Source organism: Netta rufina, assembly GCF_964035555.1.
Source record: "Netta rufina genome assembly, chromosome: 3".
Classification (NCBI taxonomy): domain Eukaryota; kingdom Metazoa; phylum Chordata; class Aves; order Anseriformes; family Anatidae; genus Netta; species Netta rufina.
The window spans coordinates 10,221,252-10,239,610 of NC_140125.1; the positions used below are offsets into that span (position 1 = coordinate 10,221,252).

At 42.4% G+C, this 18,359-nt stretch overlaps 1 protein-coding gene across 1 annotated transcript; it reads right to left on the reverse strand.

Moving 5' to 3' along the window:
• Nucleotides 1-12,042: 12,042 nt before the first annotated feature.
• Nucleotides 12,043-17,136, reverse strand: BTBD3 (BTB domain containing 3; the record flags this gene model as incomplete). Its single annotated transcript, XM_084283631.1, is given in 3 exon segments — nucleotides 12,043-13,075; nucleotides 17,053-17,120; nucleotides 17,122-17,136. Coding segments are annotated over 3 exon segments (1,116 nt in total).
• Between the last annotated feature and the right edge of the window lie 1,223 nt (nucleotides 17,137-18,359).

Sequence of the window (18,359 nt, forward strand, 5' to 3'; positions counted from 1 at the left end):
ACCAACCTGAGATCTTGCAGCTGATTCAGCTACCGTGAAAAGGAGAGGGCCTTCTTGTGACATAGCCCGTGCTACTGATCAGAGCAATTCCCAGGACTCTCTCAGATGTTGTGTCTCTTTTTTTCCATCTGCAAAAGAGGGATGATGCATCTCCCTCACACGCGGGTGATCATGAGATGAAAGATGCTCAGCGATGAAGTATAGCCCATAAAGAACATCACAAGTTTCATTTGGTATAACTGGGAGCAACTTTAAAATTTCAAAGACAATTCAGTTCACTGTTTTTAGCGCTGTTTTGAAATGTTAACATCTACTGCATTTCAGTTTGCAAATCCACAGTTGTTGAGCAGAAGTCATTAGGGGAGGGGAGTAGAAGCTGGAGTTTTTATGGGAAATGATCAGGAGTGAATTAATTCATGTTGGCTATGAATTTTGCATCAGTAGATTTCAGTGCAAATCCAAGTGCAGTAAACAGTTTATATTCCCCCTCTGGTTATTGTTTTGAGCTATCTTCAGATGCATGCTGACCTCCCTGGATTGCTTTACAGGCTACTCACACTGCAGAGGTTTTCTTTGCAGCTGATGCCCCAAGGCTGGTGTCTCCGGGCTAAAAGCTGACACCATACAGAGCTCGTGGAACCCAGCTCAGTGAAGCTGTGCTGATTGATAGCTGAGGGTCTGGTTTGTAACTAAAGAGTGGAAAAATTGGCTTCAGAAGAACAGTTCTGGGATGAAGGCGGAGTCTGACATGAATCCCGTGGCAGTTTCAGACAACAGCTTTTAAAATTTTCTGTGCAGGGAAACAGCCTGCAAGAGGCACCTGCTTCCATCACCCGACTGGTCACAACTCATCGCCCACCCAGGTGTACCAGCAAGCCCATCACGGGGCAATCGTACACATGAAATCAGCAAAATATTCCAAGCTAAAAGTAAAAGAAATTAAACCAAGGTCATTTACCTAGTCTAGTTACAGCAAAGCTCCAGAAACACGTTCATGAGCACAGCTAAAGGAGCAGTAAGTAGTGCCAGGGGAGATGGAGCAGGCAAATGTCCCCAAAACTCTGGAGACTGTCTCTGGAAAAAAAAAAAAAAAAAAAAAAAAAAAAAAAAAAAAGATTGTTAATAGCCTATATATATATATTATTATTTTTTACTATTATTATTTTCCCCCAGAAATTCTTTGTGCCATTTCCAGCCTTCTTAGTACTGCCAGTCGCCGGCTTGCCGAAGACTTCTTGCCAGTGCTTCCAACAATGCACAGACACACAAGTGGTTAACAACTCCAACTTGGATTTGACACTTTTCCTTAAGATTAAATGGGCTACTCGCAGAGACAGACAACTCGCTAACTTCAAAGCTTCCTGTCTTAGCTAAAAAGAAACAAATTGCTTCCCCAGTGAATCCTCTCAAGGGAGCAACTCAGGATAAACCTGTGATATTTGCATTAATTCATCTTTAAACATAAACCCGAATAGATTCTGTTTCTTTAATATATTTTCCCATTATTTAAATGGACTTGTTTTAAAAGACAGTAACGTGTTTGCTTAGGGGATATTTTACATTTCTATTTACCTTTTGGCTGGCAGTGCATTGTCATGGGCAGAACTGCTAGAACTAAAGCAGTGGAGGCTTACAAAGATTTGAGGAAGGATTTATATCCGAGGCCACTCTCATGCTGATTTTCAGCAGTGCTGCTCCTTTCGGTCTGGGGACAGTAAGGGGATCTTTTGGTGACAAAGCCTGCCTGCGGGCTGGGCTGCCTGAGGAGAGTGGGGCTTTGGGGCAATTGTCCTGATACCTGCTGCCAAAACCAAGCGGTTTTGATCAGCAGATATAAAGGCGCTTTGCAGAGGCACTCAGTTTTGTCCTCCAGTTTCTGCAGTGGGGGAAACACATGGAGGAATCAAGGAAAACAGCAACATTTGATGGCCAGTGGAAAATGGACTGATTTTTCTAGTTTGCTCAAAACAAATGCTATAGATTGCAAGGTGCTCACTCACTCTGTCCTCTCCATTAGTGCTGAAGCCTTTTAAGACCTTTATTAAGGGTATTCCTGGATAACCCACTCTTGTTTTAGGATTTCCAGTTGTCTATCCCTCCCTCTGCCGCTGGCAGACCTCTGCATCAGAGCAGGGATAGATGGGCTCAGCAGGGCTCTCCATGCCCAGTCTGCTTTTAGTTTAATCTGGCAACGAAAGTGGCCTTCAGAAAAACACCGTCAGTGGCAGGGCAACTCAATCCTGGGTGCAAGACTGTATGTATGTGCAAATCTCCGAGATTGTGTGAGCTCAGAAACCCATTAAAAAAAAAAAAAAAAAAAAAAGAAAAAAAAAAGCCAAAACCAAACAGAAATAACCCCACAGCCTTTCTGAGCTTTGTCTGGTAGCATCTCTTGAGGCCTAAGAGCTTCCTGGCTCCAGGCACCCTCTCATGGGATGGCTGTCCTGAGAAAACAGGGCCGTTTTCATCGCTGACCTAGCCCACAGCAGCAGTACTCAGAGGCACGCAGTGTCAGCGATGACACCTCATTGCCTGAACAGCTGCAACGCTCCTAGCCTTTTTTTTTTTTCCTTCCAATTAGCTGCAAGAAATTAGCTATCTCACAGAAATCCCCCTCACATTGCACTGTTTGGGAGCAGTATTTGTGCAAAAGAGTCTCTTAAGGCAGATGTGAGGCTCTGTATTTCCGAACAAAGTTCACAAGTGAATGTTGTGAAGTGCTCTGGGGGGGGGAATCAGCACCTTGATCAGTAAGGAAATGCTTTTGAGCTCTTGACTGGCTTTCGTGTTTAGCCACTCCAATTTCTATCATGTGTGACTGTTTCCTATATTAACGGGAGAAGAGTGATTTGTGGGCAGTGAATGTGAAACAGGACATCAATTTAACAGGGCCGTTGGAGGTTAGCACAAAATGACAGAACAGCGGGAAGCAGTTGAAAGCTTCCCCCTCAGCAATCAAAGCCCTGCAATTTTGAGTCTTTTCCTCCAATCAAGTAGTGTATTGATGAGAAACCAGTTCTGATAATGACCTTTGAAAGACCTCATTCTGGCCTTCTGGGGCAATTCATTTCTCTAACTACGGTGTCCTAACAGGAGCTCAGCAAAAGTGCATCATCTACACAATCACTCGAGCAGCATGACAAATGGCAGAAACCAAGGGTACAAGATTTCTTTTCCCTTAACTTGGCTGACTTTTTTTCCCCCTTTGAAGTCCCTGGATCTTGGCCTATGTGAATAGTGCTTTTTCTGTGCACACCTTCCTGTCTCCTACCTGTCTGTCCCAACTCACTGAAATTATGGATAGGGTATCCTTACTAATTCATCACTCCGACTGTAACCTAATGTGCTAGTTCCTTCCTGTGTTGCATAGCTCCAAATTTCATCTGTGAGGCTGCTCCTAGATTGTCACACTCACCATAGCTCAATTAACTTCACTTTTTTTTTGTGGTTCTGATGAAAAACTCTCTTATTTTCTTGCAAAGGCAGACACAGAGTGCTGAATGCCAGCTTCCCTAGGTGGGAAACAGTCGCTGTTTGCTCTCAGCGCTGCTGGTGCTGGGCATTTTATTTTATTACGTGAAAATCCACCTCCAGCCACTGACCACAAGCTGCATTATTGAAAATTGTTAGGCAGGAATCAGAACCATGCAATCTTTTCAGCTGATTTTACTTACCATGGCCCTCCTCTACAGCTCTGGTATTCAGTTTTAAGCCTCTGCCACTTCTGAGTGCCCCTGAGCTGGTGGTACCTGTGATCACCATCACCACCAGGGGAAATGCAGCAAATGAGAGGTGGGGTTGGCATTTCTCTGGGCAGTCAGCTCTGATCCTGGCCACAAGGCTTGGGTGCTCTAGTGCATATCATAAATGTTAGTGCTACCTCCCCACATCTGCAAACGAGCACGTTCTAGCTCTTGGACAAATGGCTGGGACAGCTGGAGCAACATTTGAGCTTTGTGTCCGTCTCTGTTGGAGCTGGGAGGAACCCCAACTTTTAGGTATCTCATGCTGCACTACAATGATTTTTAAAGCTCCTAACACTAGCTCAGAAATGCCATGAAACACTGACCCAGTATGAACTCACTCTAGCTCATCTTTGCTCACAACATCAGCAGGTTTTTTGCTGGTTCTGGGCTCATCCTGCCCCCCCGCAGCTGGCAGCAAGGTGACACAGAGAGCCCAGAGCTCACAACAGTCGTCCCATGTCCCAGCTAACCTGATAGAAAGGCACGTTGAGAGCATGCCTGGTTCACATGAAACTGGTGTGAGTGTCTGGTAAGAGCACAGCACCCTGCTACTGCCATTCTCGGGCACACAGTGCGGGTGCAGGGAAAGCTCCCTCTCCCAAATGTGTCTGGGGCCTCCTACTCTCCATCAGCTCTCTGCCATCTGATTACAAGCCAACAGCCTCTGTGTGCAGAGGGGTGAAGGAGCATGTTTGATACACCAGTTACAGCTTATATTTGAGAATTATTTGCCTGGCAGGGTCAGCCAGCCTGCTTGTACCCTGGCACTGAGGAAAAATAGCTTCTGTAGCATACATTGTAAGGAAACTACTATATGAAGCATGGAGGAAAAAGGGAAAAATATGTATGGTCTTTTTTCTAAGGCAGCAAAACAATTTCTTCCTTTGTAGTGTCTAGGGAGGTCTCAAGAATAAGCAGCTTTTGGGAACGATTTAAGTAGTTGACATGACTGTATTCCTACCTGATGGCTGTTGATTTGGCTCCTGTGATGCCTGAACAGTTCTCCCGAAGCCCGTTTATCCTCTATTGTCTGTGCCTGATGAGGGCTTTTATTTCTGATTAGATACATTTCCTCCTTATTCCAGATCTTTGAGCTTCATTTCTCTCCCTCTGCATCCCTCCTCCCTAACTGCTGATGGTGCTGATGTGGGTACCACTACCGGCATGCCCTGCTGGGTAGGAAGAGAAGCAGGAACATGTCACACCTCAGCTCAACAACACAAGCAGAGGGCAATAGCCTTACACCTGCAAGTGCTTTAATATCGTGCTGTCCCCATGCTCTTGCAGTTCTGCAGTTTGGTATCTCTAAGCTAAATGCTAAATACTTGGTTCCTTTATTCACAAAAATAAACAAATAAATAAATAAAATCATGCTACAGAAACAAGCCAAACATGTCAGGTCCCAGCTCTGTAAGAGTTTATTTTACTGTGTGACATCTTCATAAGAACAAGGCATTAGAGAAGAAAGGAGATGTTTCCGTGCTCACTTTTAAGGTAGATATGAGTCCTGTCTCCCAGCCCTCCGAGCCCACTGGGGCTGTTGACTTTGTAAAGACTGAAGCATACATTTGCTGTGTCAGAATCGCAATCCTCATGGCTTACCAAAATAAATAAATAAACAAATGGTGAATTTATGTACCTTTTCCCTTTTAAGAACCAACAACTGGCTGGAGAAAGAGAGGCTGGCAAACACTGCAATACGTGTATTTACATTTACACAGGGAAATATAAAATGCCTTGCCCTCTCCTGCCACCCCGGGTCAGCGTTCAGCACACCCAGGGGGTCACACAGGCAGCCCACAGGGCACTGGGCTGTCCCAGCTTCTCGGCCGGCCCTTTCCAAAAGGTGCTCCCAGACCTCTCCATCTCAGCACACGAGCACTGTGTGGGCTTGGTGCATGCAGGAACGTGTGACACAGAGCAGAGGAGAGGTGGAGACCCCCTTGGAATAACAATAAAATGCAATGTGGGAGTCGCAGTAGTGAAAAGTCACAGTCACGCACCGTTCTGCAGCCGAGCTGGAACACTCTGTCACTGGGGACATTAAGATATGGGATCTTTCTTCATTTGGGATCAGCAGCTCATTAGGCAAACTCACCTGAAAGAACCTTGCAAGTGGGAGTTCCCACTGGTGCCTTTGTGCAGCGGTGTCCCATTGCATTTCATGCCTACCTGGCTGCTGAATTGTTGGATGTGATGCTCAGCAGGTGGTGGCCATCAACATGAGGCAAAAACAGGTGTCTCTTTCCTTCAGGAAAATGGAAACTCTTCCTCCCAACTCATCTGCAGCATCATCTCTGAAGAAATCCCCCTACGCACATCCTTTTTCACTGTTGGACTGAAGACAGCCAGGGCTGGTCTCAAAGCACTGCTTCTCCACAAGCAGCACTTAATGTGGCTGTGAGGCTTTAAAAGGAGATCTAGAAAATTGCATTTGCCAATGTATGTTCAAACATAAGCCCAATTGGACAGGGACAGAGGATTCCCAAAGGAAAACTACGTTATCTTTGTCTATAGAAAACAATTCGAAATTTAATTATAAAATGCTACAATTAGGGGCTTAATATAAATGCATTTCTGATGCTATCCACAAGCCCAGCAGACCTCAGGAATCTCTTTCAAAGTAAGTGCCTACAACCAAAACATGTTTTTGTTATTCCTTCATTCCAAAGAGACTGTGGGCAATTTACACACCTTCTTATCTTAAAATACTTTAGCCATCTAGGTATCTTATGTGCTATGAATTCCACACGCAGATTGCAAAAATCTACATCAAACCTCAAAACAGGTTTACTGTTCTGCCTATAGACTCATGACTGAAGATAAAGCATTTCATATTAGTATGAAGGCTTTGGCAGGGGCAGAGAAAATCTCCTGATGAGCAGGACTTTTGATAGGATTTGATAGAAATGTTTCTACCTATATTTTAGGTAATCAGATTACAGTGTGATTTCAAAATTAATTTCCCTTTCTTGTGTAGTTCTTTGGGAATAATCACACAAATTGAGCACTGCAAATGAAAATCCTGGGTTCATTGAGGTCTCTAAGGCAATGCCTACTGATCTCAGGGTCCCACTTTGCGGGCAAGTCTTGGGGAGAAAAAACAAAACAAAACAAAACAAAAACAGACTTCTGGAAATGGAGCAGCAAGCCAAAAAGCCTTTTTTGTAATTTTATTTTGAACACAGTTACGCTGCCATGTTTGAGAAAACAGCTCTTTTCATTGCCTTCAGGAAATCAGCAGGTATTTGTGCTCCCACTGATTGCTTGAAGGCACGGTAGAACAGGCTGGCTTAAAAGCTGCTGCTTTTCAGGGGCCAGCTACTGCTGAGATGGGCTGAAGTCCCTATCCCACTCCTGTGCCAGGAGCTGGCTCTGTGGCCTTGGCTTCCACTGAGTGCTGCGCCAGGGAGGTCCAACAAGACCCTCCTGCTTACAGCAGGACCAACTGGCTGTCCTGAGGACCTGAGGAGGTACGGGCTCGCTGTGGGCCACTGACAAGGTGTCTTGACTCTCAGAGGCCAAGAAATCCTGGGATCCTGTACCTGAGAGCTGAGCACTCACATGCAGCCTGGTGCAGGTGGGGCCTTGTCTTCCTGAGAGGTGGCGGCTGTCAGCTCCTCAGGAATTTCCAACTAAAAGGGAATAGAGCCCCACTTAGCCAGATTTTATCTGTGACAAAGCTTGAATCCAGCTTTTGCAGTCGTCTTCCTCCCAAATCCTGAAACGCTCCATTTTTCTCCTTGTCACTTCAAACTCCGTTCCTTCTGCTGTGATTGCACGCTCGCTTCCTTGCATCAGTGAACACAGAGCAAGAGACAGCCACGTTAGCACCAATTTCCAAAGCAAGTGTCCTAGCGCGTCTTCTCTTAGGTTTCAGCCAGAAATGGAGAATGTTCCTTTGGATAAGATAGGTACTGCTTGCAGCCTCAGTTTCTCTGATAAATAAAGTGGACGAGCTGAATAAAGAATGACCTGTCTCCTGTAACGTAACTAGCTGGACTGCTGCAGATGTGGCCCTGCACCAAACCACAGTGCTACCTACCACACATTTAAGAGCTTGTATTATTAGTACAGAACTACACGAACAGTTCCTTTTTGAAGCCTTTTCCAAATCAATGAGAAGCACTGGACACGAGGGAATTTAGATCACGTATACAGCAGTGTAGTATTAAGTACAGCAGCAAGAATTTTAGGAAATCTTACCAAAAGAGGCAAGCTTGATGCCTGTAAACATACTTTAATCAGAATTTTATATGAAGCCTGAAGTTACTGTTTTTATTTGGGAAGACTAACTTAAGACTCAAATTTCCATGTCTCCATATAGCGCTGTGGAGTATTTTTTGTAACTAGCTGATAATACTTGAGAGGTTCTGGACATGGACATCAAGGAAGTGGGGCTTCAGCTTCACTGGTAATAAAAGTTCAAATGAAGACTCAAATCTGCTGGATGAAAATTGTTAAGAAAACAATCTGAATTCCGACTAACGTGACATAATTAACTTTTCAGCAGAGAACAGCCCCTTTGCAGGAGCCATGTCCTTTATTCTTACAGATCAGAGACTGAAAACCACGGCCTTTCCTGTGCCAACTGTCTATTAGAACAAACTCCAGACCCTCCCCCTTCATCTCCACATACTTAATAATATTAATAGAGCATTAAAATATTAATGCCAGCAGACAAGGTCTTTCATAAAGCACATAAATGAATTCATTCACTCTAGCTCATTAGCTTAATCGTCAACCTTTTTACAATGTAACTGATTAACATTTTCATTGTTCTTCCTTGTTTTTCCTTAGACTTTTACTTCTTTGGGGATCAAAAGATCTCTGAATACATAAGCTCAACAAATATCTGTGCCCAACTGTACAATAGAAATCGCTAAAAGATAGCTAAGTAAAGGCTTTCACAGCTTGTACTTCAAAGGTACTGCAGGAAGCAACCATTTAAGAACCATTTTTATTTGTATGTTTAACGCGATTATACACATTCATGAGTCCAACAAGATCTGCACTGTGACATTAAAGATACAGTACAATAACATTCAACATGAGGTACTTCATATTTATATATCTGTCCTTTATAAATAATGCTGTAAGCCTGCTAAGGTCAAACACTGCTCCAGCACAAATGAGTGCTGTGATCTGAAGTTAGCTGTATTTAATTACCAAACAAAACCAAAAACTAAACAACAGTTCAGTGCAATATGTATGTAGAAATTAAAATGCTTACTTAAATACTATTTTAGATATGCAGAAAGTATATTACATTATACTCTCTATCACAGATTCCCATCACCAGGAAAATCAAACATACAATTAGCAGAGGTGGCCAGGTACAGCTCAAGACAACCTAGGAAATTCTCTGTATTGACATTATGCTTACATGCCAGGTTGATGTTCTGCAAGCATCAGCCGTATTGATGTGTTCAAGCTCGGATACTACTGCTAAACTGACCAAATTCACACCTGGACACCTATTTAAGTGCCTTGATGTCTAAGGTGACTGGAAGTAGTCACCTTCTCGTACAGCAGTACCTGTTAGCATCAAGCAGGGCTCAGAATCAAGCTGCGCTGTAGGCGTCAAAAAGTGTTCTGTGGTCCATTATTTATTCATCCACATTAAACAAAAAAATAAAAAATTACATGCAGCAGCTCCTAAAGCCTGGAAAGGACTCAGAGGAATTAAGCTATAGGTAGCTTTGACCCTGCTTTGTCAAAAATATTTAACAAAACCAGCAAATAAAAATAATTAAATAACAGCTCATTTTCTACATATTACAGCTATACAGTATTCTGATCTCCTAACTATCTCTTCCAGCCACTGTAGCAGATAGCTTACATTTATTTGCAGATAAACAAAAAAAAAAAAAAAAAAGAGAGAACCAGAGTTTAGCTCTACCAGTGCAGCACTGATTTGTCCCACCAGCTGAGGCACCTCCTTCTTCCCCCCGAACAACTCAGAATGCAGCTTGCTTCTGCAAGCAACTTGTCAGTCTGATAATCACTCGGAATGATTACATCTATGTCAACCTCTTGCTGTAAGAAAACTTAATCAGCTGATTAGTGTCTTGCTCTGCTTCCAAATGTATTGAAGTAAATGGAACTGCTGCTCAAAACGTCATCTACAAGTAGATGACTGATACTTCTCAACAATCTTTGATTCTTTTCTGCAGTCTCTTCAACTCTTCCTCCAGTCCATACAACTGTATTCTTGTTTAATTTAGGCTGCGCATCTAAATACAATTAACTGGGGATTGTTTTTAAATCCCTCTGGGAGTTTTCCATGGAGCATTCTGTTTAGATTTCACTAACAGTCTGGATTACGTACATCTGTTGCAAAAAGCAAAAAAAAAAAAAAAAAAAAAAAAAAAAAGCCAAAACATTTTCAATGTATTTTGAGGGTATTTACATTTCAGAGAGAATGCTGCTTACACATACACACACACATATATGTATGTATGTAAATAAAACATTAAACACTAAGATGGGTGAAAAGCATAGAACTTGTAGGCAGCTCTTCATCTGGCTCTCCTTTATTACCTAGAGGGAAGAGCTGAGCTTTGGCCATAATGTATTTGATGTCTATACTCCTGTTTTCCTTACCTTGGATGGTGTTTTGGACACTGCAAAGATGTATTGGCACTTTATGATGGCCAAAGGCCAGGGTTTCAACTGTCAGGAAACACTTAAAAGTAATAGTATCGAACTGGTAAGAGATCATATGGGAAAACATTTTTATTATAAAACTGACAAGTGAATATAGGGTTATGCTACATTAATGTGTTGATATAACATTAACCTTGAGACTGTCTAGAGAATCATTTGGTCCTCTCATTTTCTTAAAACATACACAACAAAAAGAACCCACTTCAGAGATGAAATAAGAATGAGATGCATTACAGTAGGTAGTGTCCCTTCGAGATGCAACTGTCACAATGCAAGGCTGAAAGATTTTCTCATGTTTAAATAGTACCTGTACCTCTCATTTACACTGATTTCCTTCCCTGATAGAGTTGTGATCCCTAATACTTTTCCAGAAACGATGCAGACATATGACAGGAAGCTTGAGAAAGAATTCAGATAAGGGAAAGGTTCCACACTGCATAATCCCCTGATTGATGTTTGAATACAGGCAGTTGCAAGAGATCCACCATTAGCACATTAGAGAAGACTTTCTCCTCCTTACTTTTATCTGATGATATAGGCTAACTGTTGGGAATCTTCTTGTCTTTGTCTAAATTCCACTGATAATGTATGGTTATAAAAAGAAAAAAGCTCGTATTACAGGAAAAAAAGTCCAAGTCAGGATTGGTACATTCTTTTGTTCCTCTACAATCTGTCTGTGTAACATTTAGGAGGAAGAAATAAGAACAAAACCAAAATCAAACAGAACTGTCCTGTATTGAATTCTAGATATTAACCCCCCATTTATTCTGTGTGGGTTCAAAGAAAATCTATTTAAATAGGAAATCAACTTCAACGTAGCAAAATTAGGTCATGGGAGTAGAGGCTTAAACCTGCATGTACAATTTGAACATGTTCAAGTACTTCCTTGCCTTGTAGGTGGGTTTCCTAGATGAACTCTGAGGGTAAGCTGCCAAGCCCTCCTCACTGTAAACATGTCCATGCACTGTGGTCAGCACGCTGTGTGGCTTCCTGAAAACTGCTCACTGTCTCCTCTTCCCCTGCAACCATCCCAACAGCTGGCCACAGGAGAATCTCACAGGATGAAGTTATAAACCTATATTTTTTTCGGTTTACAACTGAAGCACTTCTTTCAGCTCCCACGATTAAAAGCGGCTCAGCGTATTGGAATCTCTCAAGTTTGAAGAGCAGACAGAAGAGAACTATAAAACACGGCTTTTCATTTTCTACCCCTATCTCCCCTAATAATTACAAGCAGAGAGGAGGAAACAGAGAAAGAAAACTGATCAATAGAGACAGTGTTTAGTGGAAGGAGTCCTAGAATCCATGAGATACAAGAGGGGGGCATCCTCTGGTGATTCACAGATGCATCAAAGCAAGGATCAGCATCACCGGCAAACAGGCACCTCTCTTACAAAGCCTTTAACATTTATGTGTTCCCAAAGAGCTTCCAGTTTGAAGTTGAATATTACATTTAAACTTTATCACCAACAATGCTACAAGTATGGCAAGCCAGTAACCTGCCCACAGCGTTTGTGACATATTACCTGTACTGGTCATGTATCTGCAGACAGAAAGCTAAGCATCGGTAGGTCTGAACCAGGCAGGTTCTTCCTAGGAAAATGCTTTTGTCTCCACACACTTCCATTCAAGCATAAAATATCAGTTCTGGAATCTGCCCCCCCTGTACCCCAGTGCCATTTGTACTGTCCGAAGAGCATTGAAACTGCACAGTCACTTTCCCACACTGAACTTCTGTCATTCCTTCCTGTCCAAAGTAGCTGAGTTCATTACCATCCAGAATCACACTAGCTGTGTAGAAGGTGTCAGGCTCAATCTGCACTGGATATTCAAACCACACGGGAAAAGTGTTACTAGAACCATCTGAGAAATATTTACTCAAGTTCTGGCCTAGGATAACTCCTTGCCGTTTGAGTTCAATCTTGGCGCTGTACTCTGCTGATCCGCAGCTGGAGCCGTACAGCCCGAAGCCAGCGATAAACACTCTTTTATCAACAGCAAACTGGATGCTGTCACACCGGCCCCTGTAGCGCCACTGGTTGCTGCGGTAAGCACAGGACTGGAAGCGGTGGCACCGCTGAGGAACGAGCCCTTTCCGGGGCTTGCTGACAAACTGCAACTCTGGCTTTTTGGCAGCCGTGTACCAAAGGAAGATATCATTGGTCTCGTTGAGGGTCAGAATCCCAGACTGAGCAGCGCCATTCGCAAAGTCGTCGAGTGCCATGGTGGGGATGCGAATCAAGTACAGAGCCTTGCCCAGGACTTTGCGCTTGTTCTCTATGGTAGCCGTCAGCTCCTGTCGCTGACACTCCACTTCGGCCCAGTTCAGAGCCGCTTCGAAAACCACAATTTCTTTGGCATTCAGAGTCTCCCTTCGGAGAATGCTTTCAAGCGTCTGAAAATCAATGTCACAGAAGCCCTCAGACTTCAAAGCTAGCTCGGCTTGGGCATCAATCACTTCCCAACAGCGCTGGGTCAGGTCAGGTTCCTCAAACAGGCAGCTCTGGGACAGCAGCACGCAGGCGTTCTTTGCGCTTAGACTTGTTTCTAGAAAGTTAACACAGGCACGGGCAAGATGAGGGACGATGTACTTCTTGGCAGCATAGAGAGTGGCCAGTACGGTGTCTGCAGCCAAATCAATTTCGTCACAATAGATGTATCTGAAAGGAAACACAAGCATGTAATGCTGCTGCTGAATGCACAAGGATCATTTGTCAGCAACATCTGAAAGTTACAAACAAGGAATATTCAAACAGCTCCACATGAAAACTAACCACTGCTTTTGGGGAACGTTGATTAAATTCATAAGGAAAGCACACGCTAAATTCACCACTCATGTAAGACCACGGGAGAGAACATGCTTAAATCTAAGGTGAATAAAATTTCACATTTGGGGCACATGCTATAAGACAACGTAGCATCTCCAAAGCTTGGCCCCCTCCATCTCTGTTTTCCTCCCATAGGTGCTTTGGCTAAGGACAGACTATCCTCCTCAAGAGGTAGCTCCTCAAGCACTGCCTTACTTGGCTAAGGCAATAGTCTGGAACAGGTGCTACAAATAGTACTCGGACTGGATGTCCCAAGATGGTGAATTCATGATGATTCATTGAGGTATATATAAATACAAGAGCGAGAACACGTTTATTGGTAATAACCAGCTAGTCTCTCAGAAGAGAAATGCTATCAAAGCATATCAGGTGCTACCCATCTTCGTAATTACTAGCATTTTAACAAGGCAATGAAACAGAGGAAAAGCAAAAGGCACAGAAAACTAATTTTCAGGTTTATTAATGCTTACAACATCCTAGCTCCACTAACACAGCATTTTGTTTCAGTCTCGGTGCATAAGGAGAAAGAAAAAAAAGCTTTTTACTGCCATGCTAGCGTCATGAAAGAGATGAAGGTGAAATTCTATTTATGTGACTAAACTGCTGGGATTCATTGCTTGGAGAAATGAAGCATTGTACAGTTTGTTCTTTTTAATACCTCATGCTTCAGGGACCCATTTGCAGCTAGTGAATGCGATGTGTTAAAACCATGTCAAATGCAATTTTACTCTTCACAGGGATAAGCAATTCTTGATGGTTATGGTTGATAAAAACATTTTCCTCCAGCGAAGTTGGAGTTGTATGCAACCCTGTACTAATTAATGTGTTTTAGCTAGCAGGTTTCCCAACACAATGCGTTTTTGGCACTAGAGAACGTGCTTATCAAGGGGAACTAGTACCTACCTAGTAGTTGTTTGTTGTTGCAGATAGCTTTACTGGATGTTTTGCAGGTTAGGGTGCTATCTTTACTTGGATGTTTTAGTAGGTCTTAGGGTTCTTTATCTTCCAAGCCACACCAAGACAATGTGCTCAGAGCAGCAGACTGACCAAGCAATATAATAAAATGTGAGACTACAGAGAACAGAATACTCATAGACCCCTCCCTCCCCCACTTTTTTTTAAACACATCTTCATTACTTGGTTTCAACTGGGCTATTTGCAACAACAAAGACTTAGGCCTTACGTCCTTTACTGTCCCAAAAAGCTTCCAGTTTGTTGGGTTTCATCATTCTCCTCTTTGCTCTCCAACTCTGTTCTCCCTTCTATTACTTCTCTTTGCCTGCTAGTACAGCAGAGAATGATGACATCTGTTTTAAATTGAAATAGTACAGAAGTTGCTAGTTTAATATTCATGAAAGCGAGGAACTAATATCACTGATTTACAACAGACAGCGCAGATCAGCTGTCAGCAATATTCCACACTTTGCATTCTGCCAATGCACCTCCTACTCTTAAACAGAGGATTCTGCTAGACCATAGGTTGTTGGTTTAGTAACACATTCATCCAAGGTTAAAGTCAGACCGCAGTTCTAACTTCAGTGGTCAATATTAAGGTAAGACATAATGCATTAAAGACACCAACTCGGTGTGTCAGCAGGATTATGAATTTTAACAACCTCTTAACCCTATTTTTAAAACAATAGAGAACAGCAAAATCAATTTTACTAGGAGAGTAATTACTATCTACCAGTCAATCTTTCCTGTGTTACATCTTGCAATACCTTGTCCGATGTTCACTGTAAGCACACACACTACTTAGTAAAACACAAAAAAATATTTAACAAGTCACTGGCTAAGAAAAAAATAATATATTTTCTTACAAAGATTATAACGAGTCCCTTCCTGACTATGGTAAGGAGCATATGAAGGAGAAGACTGCTTTGGGATGGACAAAAAGTCTTTTATTTCTTTAGCATCAGTATCGGGACCTTTATACCATCCACTGCTCACAAAAATTGCAGGTGACACTCGTGGGAAGGATTTCCTGGGGGCGAGGAGTGAAGGGGGCCAAGGCTCCCCCCACGCTCCACCCAGTGCAGCACATGCTCCGGATTGTGCAAGGAGGGGAATGCTGCAACATCCCTTCCCCATCCCTGCACCATCACGGCTGCAGGCAGCCCTGGCGTTCGCAGACACTGGAGCACTCTGCAGGCTCAGACACACTGCATCAGTTAGCACTGGGAAGGTTAGCTCAACATCCACAAAGACCACACAAAGTTTGTGTGGTCTTCTGCTTTTTTAAGCAAAAGCTTACAGGGTGATGAATTTCGTGGTTCTGGCCATGCTCTCCAAGAGATTTTCTCACATTGCCATGGGCTAAATAATTTGCCAAGACTAGGTTATCAGTATTGATATTCTCTTTTCTAGGTTTGCTCCCTGAACATATATTTTCATGACAATGATAAATTAAAAAAGCATTCAGTTTTTAGATGGCCATTCACATTTAGTCACAGTGATACAGAATTGCTGTTCAAAAAGAAAGTAGAACAGGACTCTGAGTATCTTGCATTTGTGCCTTGTAAAATTCTGCACAAAAGTAAAGCCCAAGACTGAGCTCTGCAGAAAACATCTGCGAAAACAGAAAGGCCCAAAGCAGGGATCTGCAACGCACCTACCGACATAATGCCCTAACTTTGTGCTATGTGCCAGGTCTATGCAAAATCTATGTAACTTCAGCGTCTCCTTGCAGTTATCGTGATTTGCACAGCACATTTCTGGCATTCAGAATAACCTATAAAAACCGGTACACAACAAACTCTGTGTGTAACTTTGACTGCTCCTCTGCAGTGCCACGGAAACAGAAGAAAAAAAAAAAAAAGAAATCGTTTTGTAATCACATGCTAGCAAAACAATCTATGGAATATAATAAATGGTTCGCTAGTGATTATACCATTACATGCAATAAACCTCACAGCACGTTAAAAGGATTACCATCGGATACTAACGTATACTCTAAAGCTGTTACTAAAGCTGAAGGGAAAAATCCCTCAGAGGCATAGCAGCTCTGCAATTGGGAATTTCTCTTTAAAAATCAGAGTTTATAGATACATTCGAGGACAGCTCAGCAGGGAAACCGCTTCATTGTGTTCACTTGGAAACAACAGCATTTCTTATGCAGTTTGCAAGAATAAATCAAAGACCTAGATAAATGATGATCATGTAAACTGACTTCTCACCCCACACACACACACAGTTGGAGTAAAACCCACCCTATTCTTGTAAACAGCCTTTTTAGCACTTTCCAGATGCATCAAAATAACAGATGAGGGGAAATTTAATTTTCAGTGCAATTTCATTTTCAGTAATTTATGGTCATTTTTCTAAGACAAGACAGACGTAGCATGTTTAAAAAGAGCTGGAACTACGTCGATTTACAAACATAGAAATTCTGATTTTTGTTTTTCTTTTTAACTTTTCAATGTGCTTGCAAAATATAACAGCGCTGTTGTGTTCTGTTGTTTTTTTTTTTTCCTACAGCTGACAATTCTTTTTAGTAACTCCATTCCTTTGTGTAATGTGTGGTGACAAATCAAATCAATAGGCATTACAGTATACAATGTGCCCAAAGATCCCCTGTCAAAGTCATTATTTATAACTGCCTACATTAGCCTAATATATGCGTGCCTGGAAGTAGAGGGGGAGACCAACACGAGGTAGAAGTTTGAAATACTTGAAACATAAAAAGAGGAATATTTTAAGCAATTGCTTTCGTTCTGTTTACACGCAAAGCCTAATACACTGGTAATGTCACGGTTAAAGCATGTGTACATCATAAACAAAAATATACCCAGCAGATGAACGATGCTTACTTCAGCATTGCGAGAAAAGCAGCAGGCTCAACATCTGGTATACGGATTTCATCTTTGTCCTCTGCAAGCGTCTCCGTAAAACATCGCGTGGAATACCGAGCTCCCAACAGCCAAGGACATACTGTTGAGAAAGGGAAATCTTATTTCATGCTTTAAGCTGAAAGCACTGCCAACAAAAACAATGTGGGAGAGCCACTCTGAACATACCAGGCTTCACTGACAGGCAATAGACACACTTCAGTAAGAAATGGAGTCAAAGTTAAAAACAGAATTACACATTTTCCCCTTCATTTTACTCTCACGGGCATATATGCATTAGCTACTGGAAAAAACTCATATCCACTACAGAAGTTAACTATTTCTAGACAGTGTCAAGAGTAATATTAATCATCAGCACGAGCAGTACTCCTAACTTTACAATGACTGCCTCAGATACCACACAGAAAAACAAGGGACAGCATTCCACTGCACGAAGCCACAGAAAACACAGAACTATGCCCGCGTCAGAAGAGCCGAGTCTCCCTTGCTACGTCCTGGCATAACCGTGGGAGCTCTCCTGCTACCCCCCGTGCACAAACTGATAACGCAGCTGTTGCTTACTTTGTGTCCTGGCAGCCGCTGGGTCCCACCTGGTGGCCCGACCACAAAATGAACATCTGCCATCAAGTCGTTGTTGAACATCACTGCATTTCTATGAACAGAGGCAGTGTGTTAATGTATGGTGCCTCGTAACTCCGCGCTTGCCCCGGACTAAAGAAATCAAATTTCTGAACATGTTAAAGTGATATAATAATAGAATGAGAAACAGACAAAACAGTTTGAAGCTACTTTACACATCAGTGCACATGTGTACTGGGAAAAAGCAAAGCTGGGGAGGGGGGAGCAATAAAAAAAAAAAAACACAAACTTACAAAAACTTTTCAAAAGGTAGCAATCAGTCAAGAGCATGTATCACTGAAAACTCCCCCTAAGGTCTATAAGCAAATCTTTATGGGTATGTTGCAGCTTGGGTATGTTGCAGCTTGCAGCAACATTTTTTATTTACACAAACAGCTGCACTGTCTGGAAGAGAGCTATCAAAATATTTTCCATTACCCAAATACATTTTTCACACACCAAGGAAAAAAAAAAAAAAAAAAAAAAAGAGAGACTGAACAGTGTTTTACTCAGCTAATAAATAACTAAAAGTACACATTTTGTGACTTCTCACCACTCTATCCAAAACACAAAAATGAACTGTCCTGAACTTACCTCTCTCTGATGGTTGGATAAAGTCCTTGCCAGTTTGGTGCAGGAATAGTGTTGTT